At 42.4% G+C, this 21,779-nt stretch overlaps 1 protein-coding gene across 1 annotated transcript in view; it reads right to left on the bottom strand.

Annotated features, from left to right (window-relative positions):
• Positions 1-1,603: 1,603 nt before the first annotated feature.
• LOC126237779 (keratinocyte proline-rich protein-like) overlaps positions 1,604-21,779 on the bottom strand; it is a 30,766-nt gene continuing 10,590 nt past the window's right edge. Inside the window, exon 2 of the mRNA XM_049947748.1 lies at positions 1,604-3,485. Within this exon, the coding sequence (XP_049803705.1) occupies positions 2,523-3,485 (963 nt within the window). The 3' untranslated portion in view covers positions 1,604-2,522. The remainder of the gene's footprint in view (positions 3,486-21,779) is intronic.

Here is a 21,779-nt window from a genome sequence, read left to right as displayed (position 1 = left end):
GCACTCACGTGTCGTACAGCCGATACTTCGCCTTCCATGACCACCAGCGGCGTACGTCGGCCCCACATAATGCCACCCAAAAACATCAGGGAACGTCCATCTTGCTGCACTCGCTGGACAGTGTGTCTAAGGCGTCCAGCCTGACAGGATTGCCTCCAAACACGTCTCCGACCATTTTATAGTTGAAGACATACGACACTCGTCGGTGAAGAGAACGTGATGCCAATCCTGAGCGGTCCATTCGGCATGTTAATAGACCCATTTTGTACAGCGCTGCATGGTGTCACTGTTGTAAAGATGGACCTCGCCATGGAATTTTGGAGTGAAGTTGCACATCATACAACCTATTGCTCACAGTTTGATTCGTAACACGACGTCCTGCGGCTGCACGAAAAGCATTATTCCACATGATGGCGTGGCTTTCAGGGTTCCTCCAAGCCATAATCCGTAGGCAGCGGCCATCCACTGCAGTAGTAGCCCTTGGGCGACCTGAGCGAGGCATGTCATCTACAGTTCCTGTCTCTCTATATATCCTCCATGTCCGAACAGCATCACTTTGGTTCACTCCGAGACGCCTGGACACTTCCCTTGACGAGCGCCCTTCCTGGCACAAAGCAACAATGTGGATGCGATAGAACCGCGGTATTGACCGTCTAGGCATGGTTGAACTACAGACGACAGGATGGAATGACTGGAACTAATCGACTGTCGGACCGCCTCCGTTTAATAGGCGCTGCTCATGCATGGTAGTTTACCTCTTTGGGCGGGCTGAGTGCCATCTATGAACAGTCAAAGGGACTGTGTCTGTGATACAATATCCACAGTCAAGGTCTATCTTCAGAAGTTCTGTGAACCGGGGTGATGTAGAACTTATTTTTATGTGTGAAATTTACAGCTACACGTGGAAGAGTAAGCCGAATGTAGAATGAAGGACGCTTTGTACTTTCTGGTTCAGATAGGTTATAAAGCTAGAATTGGTATCCTCTCTATCTCCTACAACAATTTTAGATCACTCCTGTGTTTCCGATATTTGTCAACATAAATTATTTCATAAACATTACACTAATGCATATGGTGAGACTAATTTCCATTTCATTCTTCAACAATCAGTTTCTCCTTAGTGTTGCATCTTTAATGAGGGCAATAACGACACCTCATTATCTAAACATCCGAAAATGTTATATTGAAGGCCTGTGATACAGTTAAGAAAGAGACAAAAATATAAAAACGATTCCTCATAGATTTCCTCGGTCCATAAGAGTAATTCCTAACATGCTACTTCCTGCAGACAGTTTAAAGGCATACGTTCGTTAACTCCCGACGAACAGCTGCCTGCAGATACTATGCTAGAGTAATAGGAAGCCTAAGTGCCTTGTCTAGCCCCCCCCCCCCCCACCCACACACACCGTCAGGTGGCTTGCGGAGTATGGATGTAGATATACCGTTTTATTGAAACCATAATAAATAGAGCTCAACGGACGTGGATATGGGTGTCACGCGAACATAATATTACGCATTGCGTTATAATAATTTCGAACAACTGTAGTGGAAAGGATGGGAACATGAGACAAATTCTTGGAAATTTTAAGGAAAATGGCAGTAGTTTCTGTTAAAAACACACACATTTTATTGTTTACGCACCACATTATTTGTGAGCACATTGTTATATACGTCAGTACAGATAGAGCAAAAATTTGTAACCTTATTTAGTTTTCGCAATCGGTTCATAGCACCTTGACCCCTAGGTTTTTCAATGGTTTATGAATAAAGGCTCACTTAACGCTGTAGACATCAAAATTAACACGTTTCAGAAAAAATGGAAATTAAAATGCTACTTAAAAACTTTCTATTGTATTGAGCAAATGTGCAATGTGTAACAAACAGGTGAAGAACTTCCAAGAATTGTAAAGTGTATGCCGAGGAATAAAATGAGGATGTGAACCCATGTTGATGCAATGGAGCGAGGAAGCTGTAGAGGGAACGTGCATTTGTAGGATTTTGTGTCATTCTTGCACTCGTTCCCCTCCATCTAATGTAGTACGTGGTGTCAGGCCAGAGCAATAAATTCCTCTTGCTCTCTATCAGCGTACAAATTCGACTTTGCTGCCTGAAGGTTGCTTAGCGGCATGTTTTTCGGAACAGGGGTTCCTAACGTTAAATTTTTCCTCAAGAGGTTGTACAAGCACTGAAATATACGCAGAGTAGATATACTGCCTTAGTCAAACAGAGTGACCATCTTGAAGACATAATAATATTAGTAATAGGTTTGCTGCTTCAGGTCTTACAGATTATCTTTACCAGTGTTGACTCACTGTTAATTCGTCATCATGTGATCTACTTTAAAAGGTGATGACTTGGTAGGAACCTGAAACAGGTACTGCTACAAACTATGTGACCTGAGGCCAGAATAAGTAATATAAAAGAAATTTCCTCGTAGTTTGTCAGTATGGTTTTGTTCAAACTGTGAAGAAAAAAATTAATCACAGACAGGGACATGCATATGTGTAAGCGTTATCTAGTCTTTAGCAAGGATGTACAGTGTAACACAGATTTGGCCAGGTAGGTTGTTGTGGGACACAGCCAGGGTTGTACCACGGTCCGCAGCTGGGAGGTTGGGGACACTGTAGGAAAGGCCACCACGGAATCGGACGGCACTGCTGTGGGATGTCGTACATTACCTCCTGCGGTTGGGACTGTCGCTGAGGTTGGAGTTGGGGATATGGGATCGGTTGGGGAACGGCGTAAGGCTGGGACACCGAGATGGGGAAAGGGACTGGCCAGGGCTGCTGAATGGGAATGGACTGTGACTGAGGCACGGGGATGGGCTGTGGTTGTGGAATGGGCATGGGTTGTGGCTGAGAAATGGGAATACGTTGTGGCTGTGCAAGTGGGAAATGTTGTGGCTGTGGAATCGGAATGGCTTGCTGCTGAGGAATGGGGATTGCTTGTTGCCGTGGAATGGGCATGGGACGTAGCTGTGGGAAAGGCACGGGCTGTGCCTGTGGCAGAGGTATAGCCTCGGGCAGTGGGTACGGGAAGAACGGCCGCAGCTGCCTTTGTTGGGGAGTCGTCAGGGGCTGCTGGGGGAAGGTGTAGGGCATGTACTGGGAACAGCACGACCAGCAGCAGGGCCCTCCGAAGCCCGCCTGCCAGCACTGGGTGCAGTTGACGCGCGAGCACGCCTCCGGGGGGCAGAAGGGCCCGCACGGTGGCAGCCCGTCGCAGCCCACGTCGTTCTCGTCGCAGTCGGACAGCAGGCAGTCGCCCGTCGGGGACGGCTGTGGCTGCAGGACCAGCCGGGCCGAAGTGTCGTTGCCCTGCTGCACGGTGCGGGTCACGTCCACCGTCGGTGGGACGTTCACTACAATGGTCTGGTTCACCTCGCCGGGCTTTATTGGTGGCACCTTAATGATTGTTGAGCTGCACGTCGCCTTGTCAAGCGACACTGCAAGCATCAGCAGCAGCGCTGTCAGCTCCATCTTCGTCTGAAACATTGAAGTAATACTTACTATTGAGGCATTTAAACTATAACAGCGTGTTACGACAGTTACTCTGAAACTATATATCTCCTATTCTTTATAGTGCCTACGGGGTGCACTCAGCCTCGTGATGCCCATTGCGGAGCTACTCGACCGAATAGTAGCGGCTTCGGTCAACAATACCATCATAACGACCGGGAGAGCGGTGTGCTGACCCCACGCCTTTCCTATCCGCATCCTCCCCTGAGGATGACACGGCGTTCGGATGGTCCCGGTAGGCCACTCGTGGCCTGAAGACGGAGTGCTTTTTACAGTGACTAAGTGTCTAAGCCAGTTTACGTATCAGTACTAATAAACCTGGTCCCTACTGCGCACTAGTAGGCGTTCCAGCGTTCACTGTGCGTCGCAGGAGATATGTATTACACGTTTCCATTCGTTTCTCATAAAATTTTTATATGAAGTATTTTGTAAGTAATTATTAGTACATACTTTAGCTTCCTGTAACTGTGCTTTATAAATTTTATAAAATAATGTCACTTCTCTACATAATAAATCACCATTGTCAGTTCAGTGGGTGGTTGAAAAATTTTACTCCTAACAGAGATACAAAAGCAGGCGGTAGTTGAAAATGTGGATTACCGATGCACTACATCAAATTTCTGATTATCCTAAAGTGCGCGTCATTTACGACGGTGGACGAGTTTAGGTTCGTTCTGCGCATCTGACGTCACAAAACACAGTCAGCCAATGAACAGAGAACGACGTTGCCAGATCTCGATTGCAGTGCAGAGCACGGACGAGTGTCTTCAGTTTTAGAAACGTTCAGTCATAAAGTAAGTAATTGAACAAAAGCAATGTCTTGATAGCAGACTTTCTTTTATGGAAACTTTGGAAAAATCATTCTTTATAACAATCGCTTCATATTCTATTAATTAATTAAACCAAACAAGCAAGGAAAGGTATTTGTATCATTCTCACTAACCGCTTTTTCGCAATAAAGAACAGCGGTAATTGTTTATTTCCTATTGTGTTTATTGGTATTTTGCGTGACGTTTTAAAGTCCTCCGCTGGGAGAACTATTGAATAATGAGTTGCGTTAGCGTAATGGTTAAAGTGTATGGCTGCAAAGCGAAAAGTTCTGAGTTCAGATCTTGTTCTGGCTTTAATATTTTCTTTATTTAAAAACAATAGCGAAGTGTCTTACTTCATGAATTTTATTCGTTTGAATGTAATTTTTGAAATTTCTAGTGGCAACTAAAATCGACCATACGGAAAGTATATGCAATGGACTTTTACCTCTGCAAACTCTTCAAAATTTCGTGCAATGGTTTACTACATCTAATGCTCCGCAATAACTGCGTTGAACATCGAAACAAAATTAAGTCATTTATGGGGGGAAGATATCAGTCTAGAAGATGTGTAAAAATCAAATTTTTGGGCCCAATAGTTTTTGTGAAATCGAATGATAAAGTGTGTCAAAGCAGTCGAAACACCATGTGTCTGCACAGGCGAGCAGTGCAGTGATGACAAAATCGAGCACACCGCGGAATGCGGGGAGCACGTCTCTGTAGCAGTGAAAGGGTGAATGCGGCCGTGGTGGCTTTACTCCTGCGCGCTCTCCCCTAAACGTAAGTTTGCGAACCATACTATACTATGGAACTGCTTCTCTTGGCGCTTACAACTGGCAACGCAGCAATCTCCCGCGTCTGGGCGGGCATGCGCGAGCCGCCAAGATAGAAGAATTGAACTATAGTGTGGAATATCTTGTTCGTGAATCACTTCTGCTTGTGAAACGCAGCTTTAACAGAGATGTCTGTGAACTGGAATTTGACCATCTAAGTCTGGTATATACAGTTAAGAATCTGTGTTCGACAGGGAAGAGAGGGAATACACGGTGATCGAGAATTGGTTATCACAAGCGTAGATACACTGAGCTGCATAGTTGGAGTACGAAGCACATAATTCAGTTTATTGTACTGATGCTCTAAATCCCCGGAAAATGAGAACAGTTGTCAGGAAAAAGTCGACGGAAAATAGAAAAAAAAATGGACGATTATTTCCCGAACGTCAACCGAAATTAAGTGATACGAAATACAGTTTATCCTAAATGTAATTTTGTTGATAATCTGTCAGTCTCCGGCGAGTAACGTGTAAGTAATGCTGTGGAATTTCAAACCTAACACGCAGCATGATTCAGAAATGCAGTAAATAGCAGTTTCCGATGAAAACATGTGTATTTTGATCTACCGTGTTTTTCGGTTTTCCGTGCAGTCTACTAATTTTAGATCTTCCTGCTAATGTCTTCTTCGTGTCGTTGTCCTGTGACTGGCACCAACAGCAGAAGAAGAGAGTTCCTAATCTCGGAAACAGAGATGTGTTATTGAATTCCTCACAGCAGAACATACTGCGTCAGTTTTGGTGACGACGCTGGTTTAAGATTCGGTGCGTAAGCGATGCTTTGTGAGATCAGTTGACAGGTTCGGTCAAGCATAGTCGATTCTCGAGATTGGAGTCTCAATAGTTAGGGGTGTTGGTACGTTTATTAGAAGTAGGAAAAAGTTGACAGGCGCCGCGTGATCTTAGATGACTCTGTGCTATGTGTTCCTGGCTCGTACCGCCGCTCTCAGAGTGAGCGTGACGATTTGCGCACTGTTAGTAATGAGACCGCACGAACAAGACCAAATGTAAGGATATACAATTCTCTGGAGGCAGCAACAAGAGCCTTACTGAGTTACAGTAGTCAGCCAGTGTTACCTAAGCGTAGATTGCTATTTTTATTCCATTCTTGCATTCTTTTCATATGTAACATTGTAGATACGATGGTGTTAATTTCCTTTCCTGTTCAAGCGATTGTAGGCGCTTCAGTCCGGAACCGCGCTGCTCCTACGGTCACAGGTTCGTATCCTGCCTCGGGCATGGATGTGTTTGATGTTCTTCGGTTAGTTAAGTCGTTCCAAATCTAGGGGACTGATGACCTCAGATGTTAGTCCCATAGTGCTCAGAGCCACTTGCAGCATTCTTTTTTCTTTTCCTGTTTTACTTTGTGACACAAAACCTTCGTAAGGCAGAGCTAAGTTCCAATTTTCAAGTTGATATTCGTTATCAGCACTATGAAACTTTTTCATGTAATTTACATTTTCGCTATTGCATGGTGTAGTTTGCCTCTACTGAACAGATTTAATACAGGCATTGATCACAGGTTAGTTCCCGTTATTTTCACCTTCAATCCGAAAAGACTGCGTTCAAGATTAGGAAAGTTTAATACTTCGCTCATGAAGCAAAGTGAATTACAGATCCATCAAAAATTTCATAAGAAACCTCGTTCTGAGCAAACTTGATGAAATGGATTTGAGACTTCCAGACTCTTAGAACCGATAGTTTCATGTATTCATGAGCCTTAGAAATGCAACAAAAAGTCTATTAGTTCCTGAGGCATCTTCAGACTCGTCTAACAATGAACGTAAATGGAGAGACATACAGTGGAGTATGAAGGTATCTGCTTGAAAGTTGAAAAAAACAGGAAAGGACATTCGCAATTTACCAAACATTTTATCACGCAAATAATAGAAGAAAAAATTTTAAATGCACGGTGGCAGTCAGAAGAACTATACGAAACCAACCGTCATAACAAATATCGACCGATTGTAACAGATAAGCAAGATGTGATTTGCATGGTGAGGGATTTAAACCGGAAGCGTATACTTCGAGTACTGCCGCATTACCCGAAGAACAATCATTTGACAACAATAGAGAGAAAATGATAACGACAAGGCTACAGGCCAAAATAACGTGGCATAAGAAGTTTTGCAATTAGGAAAGAAAGATCTGTTAGTTCCTTCAACAATACACGTCACTAAGTTTACTAAGATGAGGGAAACATTGAAAATGCTGCTGTGATACTATCGCTTAAGAACGTTTCAGAGGAAGTCTTGAGAATTGCCGTCCTCCAAGAAGACCCTCGTTCTGCCAGAAGCGTTGTCAAAGAGAGCGGTGGAGTGAAAAGTTTCAGGTCGCCCTCTTGACCCTGCGGTACAAAACTGACACTAAAATGCTAAAAAAGCAGCAATGATCAACGGTATATGGACACAGAAGGCAATGGAAGCAACTGCAAGAGACACATTGTGTGTATGGGCAGCATATATGGCTCGTAATGAAAAATGTATCAGTAAGATCACATCATAGGCTAAGGATTCAAGGTTAGTCCCCTACTCGAATCTCCAGGAGGTGAGTGTCAAGTGCGTGGTAACCAAGGACTGAAAAACCACCGAAAATATAACATTCTACGAGTTGAGGCGTGGAATGTAAGAATTTTGAACGTGGTAAGGAAACTAAGCTCTTGCTGTTGAGAAGAAGTATCACCCTCGCTTGTTCAAAGAACCTATAGAAATATACAAACATGACAAAAGCTTCAACAAGAAAGAAGAAAACCTAAATGTGAACGGATCCTGGATTTTCGTGTTGCAGCGAACGAATATGTGGGTAGCAAGGGAAGAACCGTAGCGGAAATCACAACGGAAAAGCCTTGGACGTTGGTGTGCCAGATACATATAGTTTGCGGCCGTGAGTTCGACTCCAATCAACCATTAGTAATGAAGCGTGAAGCTTTGATAACGCCAGCCGCACGTGCTGGCGTAGCTTCGGAAAAATCAAAGAAACTGTGACAGTCTCCAACAGGCAGTTTGTCAAAGTGTACTTTCACAGAACCGTCTGGAAGACCTAATATGGAAATAAGTGGGATGCTGAAATACTGAGGAATGATAAGATGCGTTTGAAATTGTCTGAAGCATCAGAAACTGTGATAACAAATATCATAGTAGGCAGTTTAGGTGCAGAGGAAAGAACATATCTAAATTGGCTATAAGGAAGCTCGACAGATAAACATACTTACAAAGCAGGTAACTGAAGATACCTTGGGTAACTGAAGTAATACTTCAAGTGATCGACGAAAAAAAAAATACAAAGACGTGCAACAATAGACAGGAATACAACAAGTGCAGAAAAGCCAAGCCGAATGGGTGCAGGAAAAATGTGATCTAAAATGGAATGTTAAATGCAAGGATAGATTCAGCATATAGAAAAATGAAAAAAAAAATCGTTCGGAGGCAACAACAAGAATGGACGACGAAGAACGATATGGTGTGATTATAAACGATATAGGATATGGACGCCATCTTTCGCCCCTACTGCTTAAATTATACCTCAAAGAAGTAATGACGGAAATAAAAGTAAGATTCGAGAGTGTGACTGAAATTCGCGTAGAAGGGTATCAATGATAAGATTCGCTATCCTCAGTCAAGGCGATGAGGCAGGATCTGTTGAAAGAAATGTAGTGACTAACGGGTACAGAAAGTGGATAGAAAATAAACCAAAGGAACACGAAAGTAATGAAGAGTAACATGAGTTAGTGATGAGCTTCACATCGAATTAGGGGATCTCGAAGTAGAAGAATTTAAGAAATTTTGCTACCCTCGAAGTGAGATAACGCATTTAGGCGTAGCGCTTCATATCGCGCCTATTTTAAGTAAGAGACGGTATTGGGCAAACAGCTTCAGATAATGAGTCATGGTTACTGCATGACAGATGCGCTCTGATCCAGTAGCTAGCTACAAGTAGCTACGACTGTGGCCGAAAGCCGACAGCTTCTTACGGACTATGAAATTATCAAGTAGTTAAAACATTTTTTTTGGGAACAAAACTGTAGTTATTGTGATTATCACGATTGTCATTAATTGTTTAATTTTTATTAATGTGAATGATGGTGTGAATGGAAAGTAAGATATTAAATAAATATTCTTATAGCTATTAACTTAGTACAGATTAGTGTGGGAACTGTGATTGTACAGAGAAAGTAAATTATACCTTCAGGGCAATTTTGTAATGCACAACTAGCCAGTTTATGGCACTGGGAGAACGAGAAACATTTTACGATAATTCTGTTGTTTAAAGAGGGAGCTATTCTAATATCTGTGGACTTTCTAATTTCGTTCATTTAGTAAACAGTTCACAAAAGCTATTGAGTTGTGATTGGTCAAACAGAAAAAAGACAATAATTGCGCGGTTTAATACTAATATCCTATTGGTTACGATATATACCACTCAATCAAAGGACATTACGTACACGCGTATTTTGTTGCATGTTGTACAAGCTGTGACCGCAAACAAAACATTCGTAGTGGTGAAATTTTGAAATATTTGAGCGTGCATTCTGTCACAGAGAATCCGTTTGCTGATTGGTTCGGCTAATCACCATAAATTAATTATTATGAGTGACTGTGATTACGTCTGAGTGTTGAAACTTAAGATTAGCAAGGATTTTGTAACGCTTTTGTATCAAACAAGTGTCAGTATATCGAAGACTTCATCCACATACCACCTTTCAATTAATCGCTCATTAAATCTGATACTGAGAAACATTTGTTCGCCCGTTGTGTTCCTAGAACGTTATTAGTATAGAGTGAACCGTGGGGGAAATCTTGCAGATATGTGTGTAAGCTTCAGACACAGAAGGTTTTGGTAGGTGGGAAGCTGTACACGATTCGCTGGAAGAACTCGAAGAAAATAATATTAGCGAAAAGACAAGACAGCTAGTAATTTTTCTGAGGGTTCAAGATGAAATGCAGTGCTTAACTGACAGCGGCAGTGATCTTTGTGCTGTCAGTCAGAAGTTGTTAGATGCTTTACCTAATAAGGAGGTGTTGGTAATAATACCTATCATGGGTATTCAAATAATTGTAACCACTGGAAAAGTAAAGAAGCTTGTTAAATTTGAAATGATTTACTTATTAACTTAAGTGGTATCCAGTTGTGTAACAACTGTCTCATAATTTCCAGTTTGAGGATCGACGCGTAGATAGCGGTAGATTTCTTTAATAAATACAAGGACAAGCTGGATTTCAGTGACGATTGTGTGACTTTGTAAGTAAAGGGTGATAGTACTCCATTTTCCAGGAAAAAGAAACTCACAGATGAGGAAAGTGACAGAATTCGTATAAGGTATTGTAGGAAAAGGATTTGTAAGGGAGTAATGAATGCAGTGAAGAAATGGAGGTGACCCATAAGAATCATTGCTAGTAGAAGAGCAAAAGGAAAAAATAACACATGAAAATATTAAGAAACACGCTTTAGCGAGAAATAGACGGCATGACACTAGGGCGTCTCCTACTAGCTTTAAGATTGGAGACCTGGTCTTGGTCTAAAGAGAAAAAATCAAGGAAGGTAATGGCAGAAACCAAATGGTTTACTAATGAGTACCCGATTCCGGCCATCCTTATGTAGGTTTTCCATGATTTCCCTAAATCGTTCCAGGAAAATTCCGGGATGGTTCCTTTGAAAGGGCATGGCCGACGTCCTTCCCCATCCTCCCATAATCAGATGAGAACGAGTACTTTGCTGTTTGGTCCCTTTCACCAACTCAGTCAACCAACCAACCGACTGATGAATACATGGGTCCATTTAGGGTGACTGAAAAACCACATCCTAATGCCTATAGGTTAGATTATTGGAAATCAGGAAAACTGTTGACAACATTGACTTAGAGAGATATGTACACCGAGATCAGGAACAGGGGACAAAGATCTCAGGGGGCATTGCACTCTTCACAATGTCAGGTGACTGACGATCACCAAGTACTCTAGTTAATGGCGACATTATTTCGTTTTCATTTCATGTTGTCACTCTTCCTCTTTTGTCATTCGGAACTTTGTCTATCATCTTTTATCATGTACACTATCGAGAGAAAAGTAGAGATATTACAGGATGTTGTGTAAAAGTTAATTTTAGGAAGCGTAAAGAAATTCAGAGTCAAATATTAAGAAATTTGGAAGAGTTATAATTAGGTCTGTGAATAGCGAAGAAAGTAATTAACGGATAAATAAAATAATTTGTTGCTGAAAAGGGTGTGTTGTTGTGGTGAAAAATAGGCAATGGATACTGAAGTAGTGGTGTAATGATAAAAACTACAGGAATGAAATGATCTGTACAAGAAAATATATTGTGGAATGATCTTACTTGTGGTAGAAGGGTGTTTTAATGTTTTATTTTGTTGAAAAATAGACAGGATGTTGTTGAACAGTGAAGCGAATAATACGCTATGTGGTTTTTCAGGAAACCTAGTATAGGTAAACTAACTAGTTATGGAATGAAGCACTGATTTTAGAAGAGCATGTGGTTGGGATGAAAAGTGATTATGGGTACTGGAATAGAAACGAAGTACTTAAAGGATGTGACAAAATAAACTGCTTAGTATGATAGAGTTTTAGTGGTAATATTAAATAGTTTTCCTAATATGAGTAAACCCAAGTTTGTGTGTGTGTGTGTGTGTGACAGAGAGAGAGAGAGAGAGAGAGAGAGAGAGAGAGAGAGAAGGACGAAAAAGTGATATGAAGACTATATATAAACTGAAGAGAAATGTGTAAAAACAGTGGCAACTGTTTTATGCTTGTAACTTTGTAAAAGAATTATTTATGCAAGTTTTAAGCTTTTTTGAAAAAATTTGCAAAGTAAGATTTACTGAGTTACTTAAGTAAATGTTTGAAATGCTTTCACTAACAACCAGTTTTACTAATGTTATTGATGTTTTTCACTTTGGAGAGTCATGCTTTTAAGGAGTTTCGTATTTGCGTCATTTGAGAGTGCCAATTAAAGAAAAATTCCACCATTAATTTACTTTCTAAGACAAGAATCAAATAACTCAAAATTGTAGCTGAAAATATAAAGCAAAATAATAAATTTAAGGAAAATACATGTACTAGTATTTATCTTTCAGGGAGATACTGCATAGAATAGTATCCTTAGATAAGTATGGTTTCAGGTAAATGGCCAAGTAACTGCAGCCTTGACTGCGTTGTAAACAGAGGTGGAGTGTTATGGACACTACACAAGTAAGGCGCTGTGATGATGTAAGTAAAACGACTTCAGATGTGCCGTACATAATGTAGATATGGACCTATAATTATACGTAGGCTCATTACTGAGTGAAAATTGTAGAACTACTTGGAGTGAACTAGAACAAATTGAAGAGAGTATAAATAAAAAATATTTTGGAATTAAAAGAGAACGTAAATGCCGTATTTAACTGAAATGGCGTAAGTAATCTGAACCGCTTTCGAAACAAATTAATTTGCTGCTTCGAAAAAGAATTTGTATAAAGGATGTCAGGGAAAATGAGCTTTTGTAAATTGATAGACTAGATTACTTTTATAACTGACAAGTCAAGAGACAGAACTATGTATTTTAGTCTACTAATGTTGCTATTGGAAAGTCGTGATGTAGCACAGTTATTAAAAATTTGTTTGCAAAAATCTGTTATAATTATAGGGAGTATGAGTCATAGCGCTTAATATCGAACTTATAGTAAGTAAGAGATGGTAGTCGGCAATCTGCTTCAGACAATGAGTCATGGTTATCGCATGACAGATGCGTTTTGATCCGATACCTAGCTGCACGTAGCTACGACTGTGACCGAAAGCTGTCAGATGCTTAAGGACCTTGAAATTGACAAGCAGTTGGAAACAAAACTATTTATTGTACTTATTGTGGCTGTCAGTTATCCTAATTTGTTTATTAATGTGAATGATAGTGTGAACAGAAAGTAAAATATTAAATGAATATTGTTATGTCCATCAGCCAATCCGAGAACAGTACTCTCGCACATATTTTTTCGTTTAAAGAATTACTTTATTATGTCTAAAGAGTGGAGTTCGGAACTGAGCCACCATCATGTTTGTTTGCGAATATAAGGAGACCTGAACATATGTGATAATTTTGCAGAATAATGATTAAAAGTTGGCCGTGTAGTGCCGCAGAGTCGATGCGAACGTGAGAGAAATACGAAGACGTAAAATTCCGAATTTAAAAACTGTAATTTGATTTGAATAACCAAAATCCGCGCTGCATGCTATACAAGCCGTGACCGCAACCTGGAAGTTCGTAGTGGCTAAATTGTATAATGTTGGAACTAGTACTCTGTCACACACGCTTGATAAACTTTTTGGTAACGGGTTCTGTTGATTACAATAAGGTGGCTATTACGAGTGACTCATTGCGTGTGAGTGTTGAAACTTAAGGCTAACAGGGGCTTGGCAGTGTTTTTTCATCAAAAAAAGTGCCAGTACATCGAAGTTTTCACTCACGAACTACCTTTCAATTAATCGCTTATCTAACTTGATACTTAAAAATATTTGTAGCACCTGTTAAACTCGTACAATGCTGCTGCTTATACTACAGATTTTCCAGTAGAGGAAAATGTTTCATTTTCAACAGGGAAGGCGTGTGGATAGGACTGCAGAGGAAGAAATCATCAGAAGGTGAGTGAACATTATTTCTGAAGGACGAGCACATAGAAATTGCGACACTGCAGCATGGCAAAAGACTATAAAGGCCATTAACAGCCGACTAGCACCGGAAAAGAAGACATTCCTGGCCAAAAGAAGTCTACTACTATAAAAAATAGGTCTTATTTTGGGAAAGAAATTTCGCGGGATATACGTTTGCAGCGCAGCATTGTGTGATAGTGAATTGTGGAAAAACGACAAAAAAAGAGAATCGGAGCCTGTGAGAAGTGTTGCTGTAGCGGGTTGTTGAATACAAGACGGACGAATCACATGAGAAATGAAACGATTCTTCGCAGAAGCTGCGAAAAAAAGGAACATACGGATTACACCGACAAGAAGAAGGGATGGGATGGCAGGACATAATACATCAGGGCATAACTTCCGTGGTACAATAGGGAGCTGTAGATGGTGACACCAACAACTATGGATAAAGGTATGCTAAGTTGAAGGTTAGGGCCCATGTATCATCATGTGTCATTTCCTGTTACTAGCTCATTGACATAAATACCTATGAAACAGGTAGGCCTTTGGCAATCAGAATTTCAGTTGGTTACTAAACAGAATGAGTGAGATATGAGATCTGAACAATAGGGCAATAAGAGCAGGCAGGCCTTCTTGGTTAATAAGAATTCCAGCTAACCCAAATTATTAAACAGCTCTTGATTAAAAAGGAAACAAATAGGACTTCAATACTGGAAAGGCTAATCTTGTGATAATACATTAGCAATCAAAATATCCACGGGTGTACTGCCGGTCTACAGTGTCCAACGGGCACAATATTTCGGCGATCATACATGTCGCCATCATCGGGTAAACTGACGGACTGAGCTCCTGTGAACGTGCTGGCACGGAGATCCGTACGTTATGGCTGCTCGGAGGGAACTGGGTTCGGTCGCGGCGGCGGCAGTTTTAAATACCCTCCGCCCGCGGCGCCCTCCCTCCGCTGTCCGCACCCCGCGCCACGGTCGCACGGTGGAACAGATTGCGACGGCGTCTGAGATGACGTCGGAGTAATGGCTCTGTCCGCCGTGGTCGTCACAACTATACGTTTGCTCGATTTACTCTTGATTAACCCAATCGCTGGTTCCAAAGCCTTGCTAAGATTACAGCCACAGTCACGGTTTATGAGGTCGTCATTGGTGCGAATTTCGATGGCCTCTCTAACAACGCTGTCCCAGTATCTCGACGTCTGTACCAGAATCCTCGTGCGTTCATACTCCATATCGTGATTTTCCGAGAAACAATGTTCAGAGATCACCGACTTGCTCGGATACATCAGCTGAGTGTGCCTCTGGTGTTCACGGTATCGATCCTCGACGGTACGCATCGTCTGACCAATATACGATTTGCCACATTGACACGGAATCTGGTACACGCCGGCCTTCCTCAAACCGAGGTCATCTTTGGCGCTCCTCACCAGTGCACGAATTTTATTCGGAGGACAAAACACAGTTCCGAGCCGGTGTTTCTTCAAAATGCGGGCGATTTTCCCCGAGAGTGCGCCTGTATATGGAATAAACGCAGTGCCTACCCCTCCCTCGTGGTTTCATCCATCTCCACAGGTTGTGCTGAGTTTTATTCGGAGGATAAAACACAGTTCCGGCCAGGTGTTTCTTCAAAATGCGGGCGATTTTCCCCGAGAGTTTGTCGGAAAATCACGCTGTGGAGTATGAACGCACGAGGATTCTGGTACAGACGTCGAGATACTGGGAGAGCGTTGTTAGAGAGGCCATCGAATAAACGCAGTGCCTACCTCCTCCCTCGTGATTTTATCCATCTCCACAGCACCGGGTCGGAACTGTGTTTTGTCCTCCGAATAAAATTCGTGCACTGGTGAGGAGCGCCAAAGATGACCTCGGTTTGAGGAAGGCCGGCGTGTACCAGATTCCGTGTCAATGTGGCAAGTCGTATATTGGTCAGACGATGCGTACCGTCGAGGATCGATGCCGTGAACACCTGAGGCACACTCGACTGATGTATCCGAGCAAGTCGGCGGTCGCTGAACATTGCTTGTCGGAAAATCATGCTATGGAGTATGAACGCACGAGGATTCTAGTACAGACGTCGAGATACTGGGACAGCGTTGTTAGAGAGGCCATCAAAATTCGCACCAGTGACGACCTCATAAACCGTGACTGTGGCTGTAATCTTAGCAAGGCTTGGCAACCAGCGATTGGGCTAATCAAGAGTAAATCGAGCAAACGTATAATTGTGACGACCACGGCGGACAGAGCCATCACTCCGACGTCATCTCAGACGCCGTCGCAATCTGTTCCACCGCGCGACCGTGTCGCGGGGTGCGGACAGCGGAGGGAGCGCGCCGCGGGCGTAGGGTATTTAAATCGGCCGCCGCCGCGACCGAACCCAGTTCCTTCTGAGCAGCCATAGCGTACGGATCTCCGTGCCGGCACGTTCACAGGAGCTCAGTCCGTCAATTCACCTGATGATGGCGACATGTATGATCGCCGAAATATTGTGCCCGTTGGACACTGTAGAACGGCAGTACACCCATGGATATTTTGATTATCAAATACGCCGGGAGAAACTCAAGAATCACACAATACGTTAGCAGTATAATAAACATCCAAACTTGGCTTTTCTTTCCACTGGTTTCCACCTTAAAACACTGAAGGGCAAGTGAATTCCAATTTCAATCAGTTTATTTTCGTTGACGAGAACTACCTCACAATAACAATTCAATTTACACAACATCTAACAGATAATGAACCTCCAGTCACCAATCACCAGTGGACGACGGAACACAACTACTAGTGCCCAGTGCACCGTTTTAACGGTTCACCATTACGCGCTATGCTCTCAGTATGACAAAACATCAGCCCAAGCTATTCGTTTCTCGCGCAGCAGAGCTTAAATACCTTTTACGCCTTAAGATAGTTACATTCTGCTAGTAATCCAGCTTACCTGTACAAAATCTGCGTAGACACCACTGATGCTATGTGACTAATCAGTCCACTGTCTTAAGAGAGCGTTGTGCACGCACACCTATCTTAGAATTAGAGGGTAGCCCTATTATGCACAAGAAAATTTCTAACACTCGTACTTTTATTTTAATTGAACACAACACTGGCAAACAGTATGAAAGGGCCACGCCAAGTGCGCTTCATCAAGTCACAAAATCATCAGTTGTTTTCTCACGCTGAATGTAGCAGACAGACGTCCTGGTACATTACACTAGGATGTGTACAGGGTGTCATTCTTCCACAGGCACTGCCTCTAATGGCGCAACGCTCCTCTTTTATCGCCGTGGCGCCCAAAAAACAAGTCTCAATAAGAACATCAAATACAATCTTCCACGACCAGCACAGTGCTTAAAACCAATAATAAGTTGGGCCATAGGAATGTAAAACGTTACTGTAGGACACTTACAGCAACGAACACAGGGAGAGAGAGAGAGAGAGAGCGGGAGGGAGGGAGAGAGAATGAACGACCCATGTCTCGCTGTTAGACTGAAGCCAGACACAGAATAACAGCAATACCGTGCGACAATGCCGGAGCAACTGACGTGGGCTGCACTCCGTACTAACACATGACATCAGACATAGACAACACTAACCTTGTTCCGCGCTTGTTGATAGTGCACAAGACCCACCACACGAAGTCCGTAGTTAATCTGTAGCATCTCCTGCCCAGGTGCTTCCATAGAATTCTTCTTGATCGTTGCACATGCAACAGCACCTCTTTTCACTGTAAGATGATTTCCCTAACCAATAGTGCACACTCGCCAAAACAGCAAGGCCAAGGAACTTGCAGTAACAGCAACGATGCAACAAAATGCGATCTGCACGCCATTCACAATTTCTCCGACCGAAGCGTGTCTACGGAAAACTACCACCAACTACGGCGACGACACTGCACTAAAACATTTAATAGCAGACCTGTGGTGCGACACCAAACCAATCATCTCAACATAAATCGTATACATTAAGTAAGCGGGTACACGTCTTTTGCATCAAGAACCCCGCACACGATTTTAATATCCTCCGATCAAACCGACAGTTCAACAAATCGTGCGGAATCCACAGAGCAAAAACTGCAGAGGCCGTGAACACCAGCCATTAACACTTGTCTGACCAGGCCAAACACGAGAACGCACTCGAATTCAGCCACGCAAGGCGACGCTAGCAACCCTGCCACGGGTCAGATGTTAAACACAGTAGGGGAAGACAGAAATATATTCAATGAATATCTGAGGACATAGGGAGTAGTGCTACTCTGAGATGAGCGTAATTCGCAGCGGGCCCCATAGACCTCGCCAGAAAGCCTATGACTCAAAATAAAGGCTCTTTACGTGTTTCTAACGCATCATATGCAACGTACTCATTGTACAAGGACATGTCTAACAGCCAGTCGAACAAGCAGCATTTTGTAGTGGTTGTCTCAGCCGTGGACCATATCCAAGTCGTCGGGCTTATTCTTAAAACACAAGGGAATAAATAAATATAGCATAGTTGAGTATAAGAAAGCATTTGACTCACTGGAGAAGTTTTAGCGATAATGAAAGTCATTATGATTCCTAGTGTCATTCAGAAGTACTTAATCTTCGTGCAGTCCTATTTACTAGCAGGCAACGACATTGTTGGAGTAGATTAAACTCTCATAACCATGAAAATCGCAGCAGCCGAATGATTTCGCCAGGAGGAAACAATATTTCCGAAGTTAATTAATCTTGGATTGGATCACTGTTCGGAAACTAAATCGTATTCTGTACATCAACAACAGTTTTGAGGCTGTAAGCGTTTCTCACTGTCTTTCTGATTGATACAAACCATAACATTCCATTTTTTTCTTTATTTTCGCTTCTTTGTTGTTGCTTTCGTTGCGTAATATCCTTCAGATACCGCTGGCTTCGTTGTTTAGTGACCTTTGTTCCTTACTTACCCTTTATCACAAAGTCTTGCAGCTCTGAAGTGAATAGAGCTGCCATAAGCACATCGTTGGCGTCATTCAAATATTTTCTGTTTTTTACATACCAGTTGAAGTATCTCTATTCCTGTACTATGGCTTGATTTCCGTTCTGTAGTCAGTGTGTTCTTCAAAACTTATTGAGTTCTTACGTTTCGTAAGCTCTGTGTTCTACAATCGCAAGTGCTTTCCACGATTGCTACGGTATTAATAAGATTACGCATTACTTCCAACATAATTATTCCGTTTAATGTGATGAGTTTCATCCTTGATTAGTTATTCATTGTCTCCCTAGACAAGATACGACTGTAATGAAATGAGTTCCAGTTGTAGATATTTATCGCACACTACTGTAACGAATATTGACGGAAAGAAATTTGAGGAAACATCGGGAACTCATTTGACAGGCGGCAAATCAGCGGAACGATAGGAATTATTCCAGTCGCGTCGTTCGTTTTCAGCCGCGAATCAATGCATCGTCATACCGCAGATCCATAGCAGAATTTCAGTACCGAACAGACAGCTACGCTAACTGTGCATTTCCATATTCTTCATTTCGTGCGCTCGCGGCAGCTCCCTATTTGCGTAATTAATCCGTACGAGTTCCTGGAAATTGGATAAATTATTCAGACCTTTTGCACGGGCTAATTACCATTCTAATCAACAACAGCAAAACAAGAGTGCGTTCCGCATGTACCTGGGAAGCGTTGCAGAGTTGTAGCAATTTTAAACGAAGATTTATGTCACGAGCCAAGGGGTGCTTTATTACCGTAATCTGGGTGGGTGCAGCTAGCATGATTGGATTGTGTTTTAACATGACGTCACGTTGAATGATTGCAAATGCGTGCGCGGTTACGCTCGCACAGTGTTTTGTTGCTACCGGCACTGAGGGCGGCCGTCATTCTGCGTGGTTAGAATGCTACGGCCACGCCCTGCATTGGGCACAGGAGCATCATACAGAACGGAAGTGTTTCTGACATGGATCCGTATAACGGTAAGACGTCCAGCTGTTGACGTAACTAAATAACAAATGTAGGGCAGGGAAAAAGAGAAATGAATTTCTTTATAATGGGACTAAATGAAATCTGTGTGGTTTAACATGCAGATTTTGCAGTAATTCCCCTTATAATTGCTAATTATAGAAGAGTTCTTGATGTAGTGTTCAAACGAGGTGAATCTGACGTATGTTGGTTATTTACACAATCAAAAACATATCGCGTTGTAAATATTGAATCACTTCTAGATATGAGGGTGTGCTGAAAAGTACTGCCTCCAAATTTTTTATCCTGTTCTCATTATCGGTTAAGGTATTAAATGTCACGCATATTACTCGATCGACTCTCCCGCTTAACTGCAACACCTTGCCGCTGAAGACTTCAGCGAAGTTTCTGCTACATAAATGACGCAGTAAATGGTAGAATTAGTAGTTTTGGTAGGGAAAGAAAGATACGTGAATGTGTAAGAGAGAAACTAGGGACCGATGGTTTTTTTTTGTTTGTGTAACGTAGTAGTGTGTAACGTAACTATGTCGGTGCATGAGACACGCTTAGAAAATTGGCAGCACGAATTCGAAGAGTACGTCCACACATGGACCACTCTCCCCATTATGACAGTGCTAGACCACACACGAGCACTCCGACATCTGCAACATCGCCTTGGGTTCGCTGTCGTCGATCATCCTCCAGACAGTGCCGAGTTGGCCCCATCCGATAATCATATGTTCCCAAAACGTAAAGAACGACTTCCAGAACTTCACTTTGATAGCGATGAGACGGTTCAAGTGGAGGTGAGGCTGTGGCTCCGTCATGGAAGTCAAACTTTCTATAGTTACTAGGGTGACTCTATTGAGAAATAAATTTATGGGAACTAGAGCTGTTCTCTACCAAAACTGTCGGTAGTTTTGGTACGCTACATAAATGACGCAGTAAATGGTAGAATTAGTAGTATTGGTAGGGAAAGAAATATACGTGAATGTGTAAGAGAGAAACTATGGACCGATGTTTTTTTTTTTTTTGTGTCTTATTTATTTGAATGGTTGTTGTGCGCATAAGTAGCACCGCATATCACTCAGTAATAGTGCACTTTGCATAGGTAACAAAAATTAAAGTTTGTTTTATTTTAAGAGTTTTATGAGTTTTCGCATAAAGTAATTCGGAGACTATACTTTTCAGCACACCCGCGTACTACACTAAAAATAAAAATGAGCCTTCACAAACTACAAATAGACTTGGAACTGCTTACGGTACAAAAGTCTTTCAAATTTAAGAACTAAAAGTAGAAGGAAATCCGGCAATACTCACATTCAGTGATTTAAGGGCTACGCTCTTTCGGCATTAACGTAACCGAATAGTGATGGATCTGTCCGCCTATTTAAACACAACAGGTGTCCGCCCCCGATAGCTGAGTGATCAGCGCAACAGAGTGTCAATCTTAAGGGCCCGGGATCTATTCCCGGCTCGGTCGGAGATTTTCTCCGCTCAGGGATTGGGTGTTGTGTTGTTCTAATCATCATCATGTCATCCCCATCGACTCGCAAGTAGCCGAAGTGGCGTCAAATCGAAAGACTTGCACCCGGCGAATGGTCTACCCGATGGGAGGACCTAGTCCCACAACAACACAATAAGTTACATTTATTTGCGCCCAAGATCAACTACCAGGCCCTGATACAGTCCTTCATCCTCTGCATGTCTTTATGGATTTAGCCACATTATTCTGGATTTGAAACCTTTCATATAGACAACCGTATCTTCTGCGGCAACTCTCATAGAGCTCCCAACGTTGTTCACTGGATCATTAATGTATAGTGTAAATGGCCCTGTAACACTCCGTGCGGATACTCCAGAAAGATACTTTTACATCTGTTGAATGCTATCCAAAACAATAAGTATATTATCCAAATTCCAAAATCGGATTCTCTGTCATTATGCATTAGGTCGCCCACGTTCCCCACATGGTGTTCTGATCAGAAAGGTCAATGCCAATGTCCAGTAGTTAGGTCTTCTGGGGTTCCTCAGCCGAGAGGTGGAGGAGGCTCTGGCTGCGGCTA

This window comes from Schistocerca nitens, chromosome 1 (assembly GCF_023898315.1).
Source record: "Schistocerca nitens isolate TAMUIC-IGC-003100 chromosome 1, iqSchNite1.1, whole genome shotgun sequence".
Classification (NCBI taxonomy): domain Eukaryota; kingdom Metazoa; phylum Arthropoda; class Insecta; order Orthoptera; family Acrididae; genus Schistocerca; species Schistocerca nitens.
The sequence above is the reverse complement of the archived record's forward strand: the minus strand, read 5'-3'. Positions and strand labels throughout refer to the sequence as shown.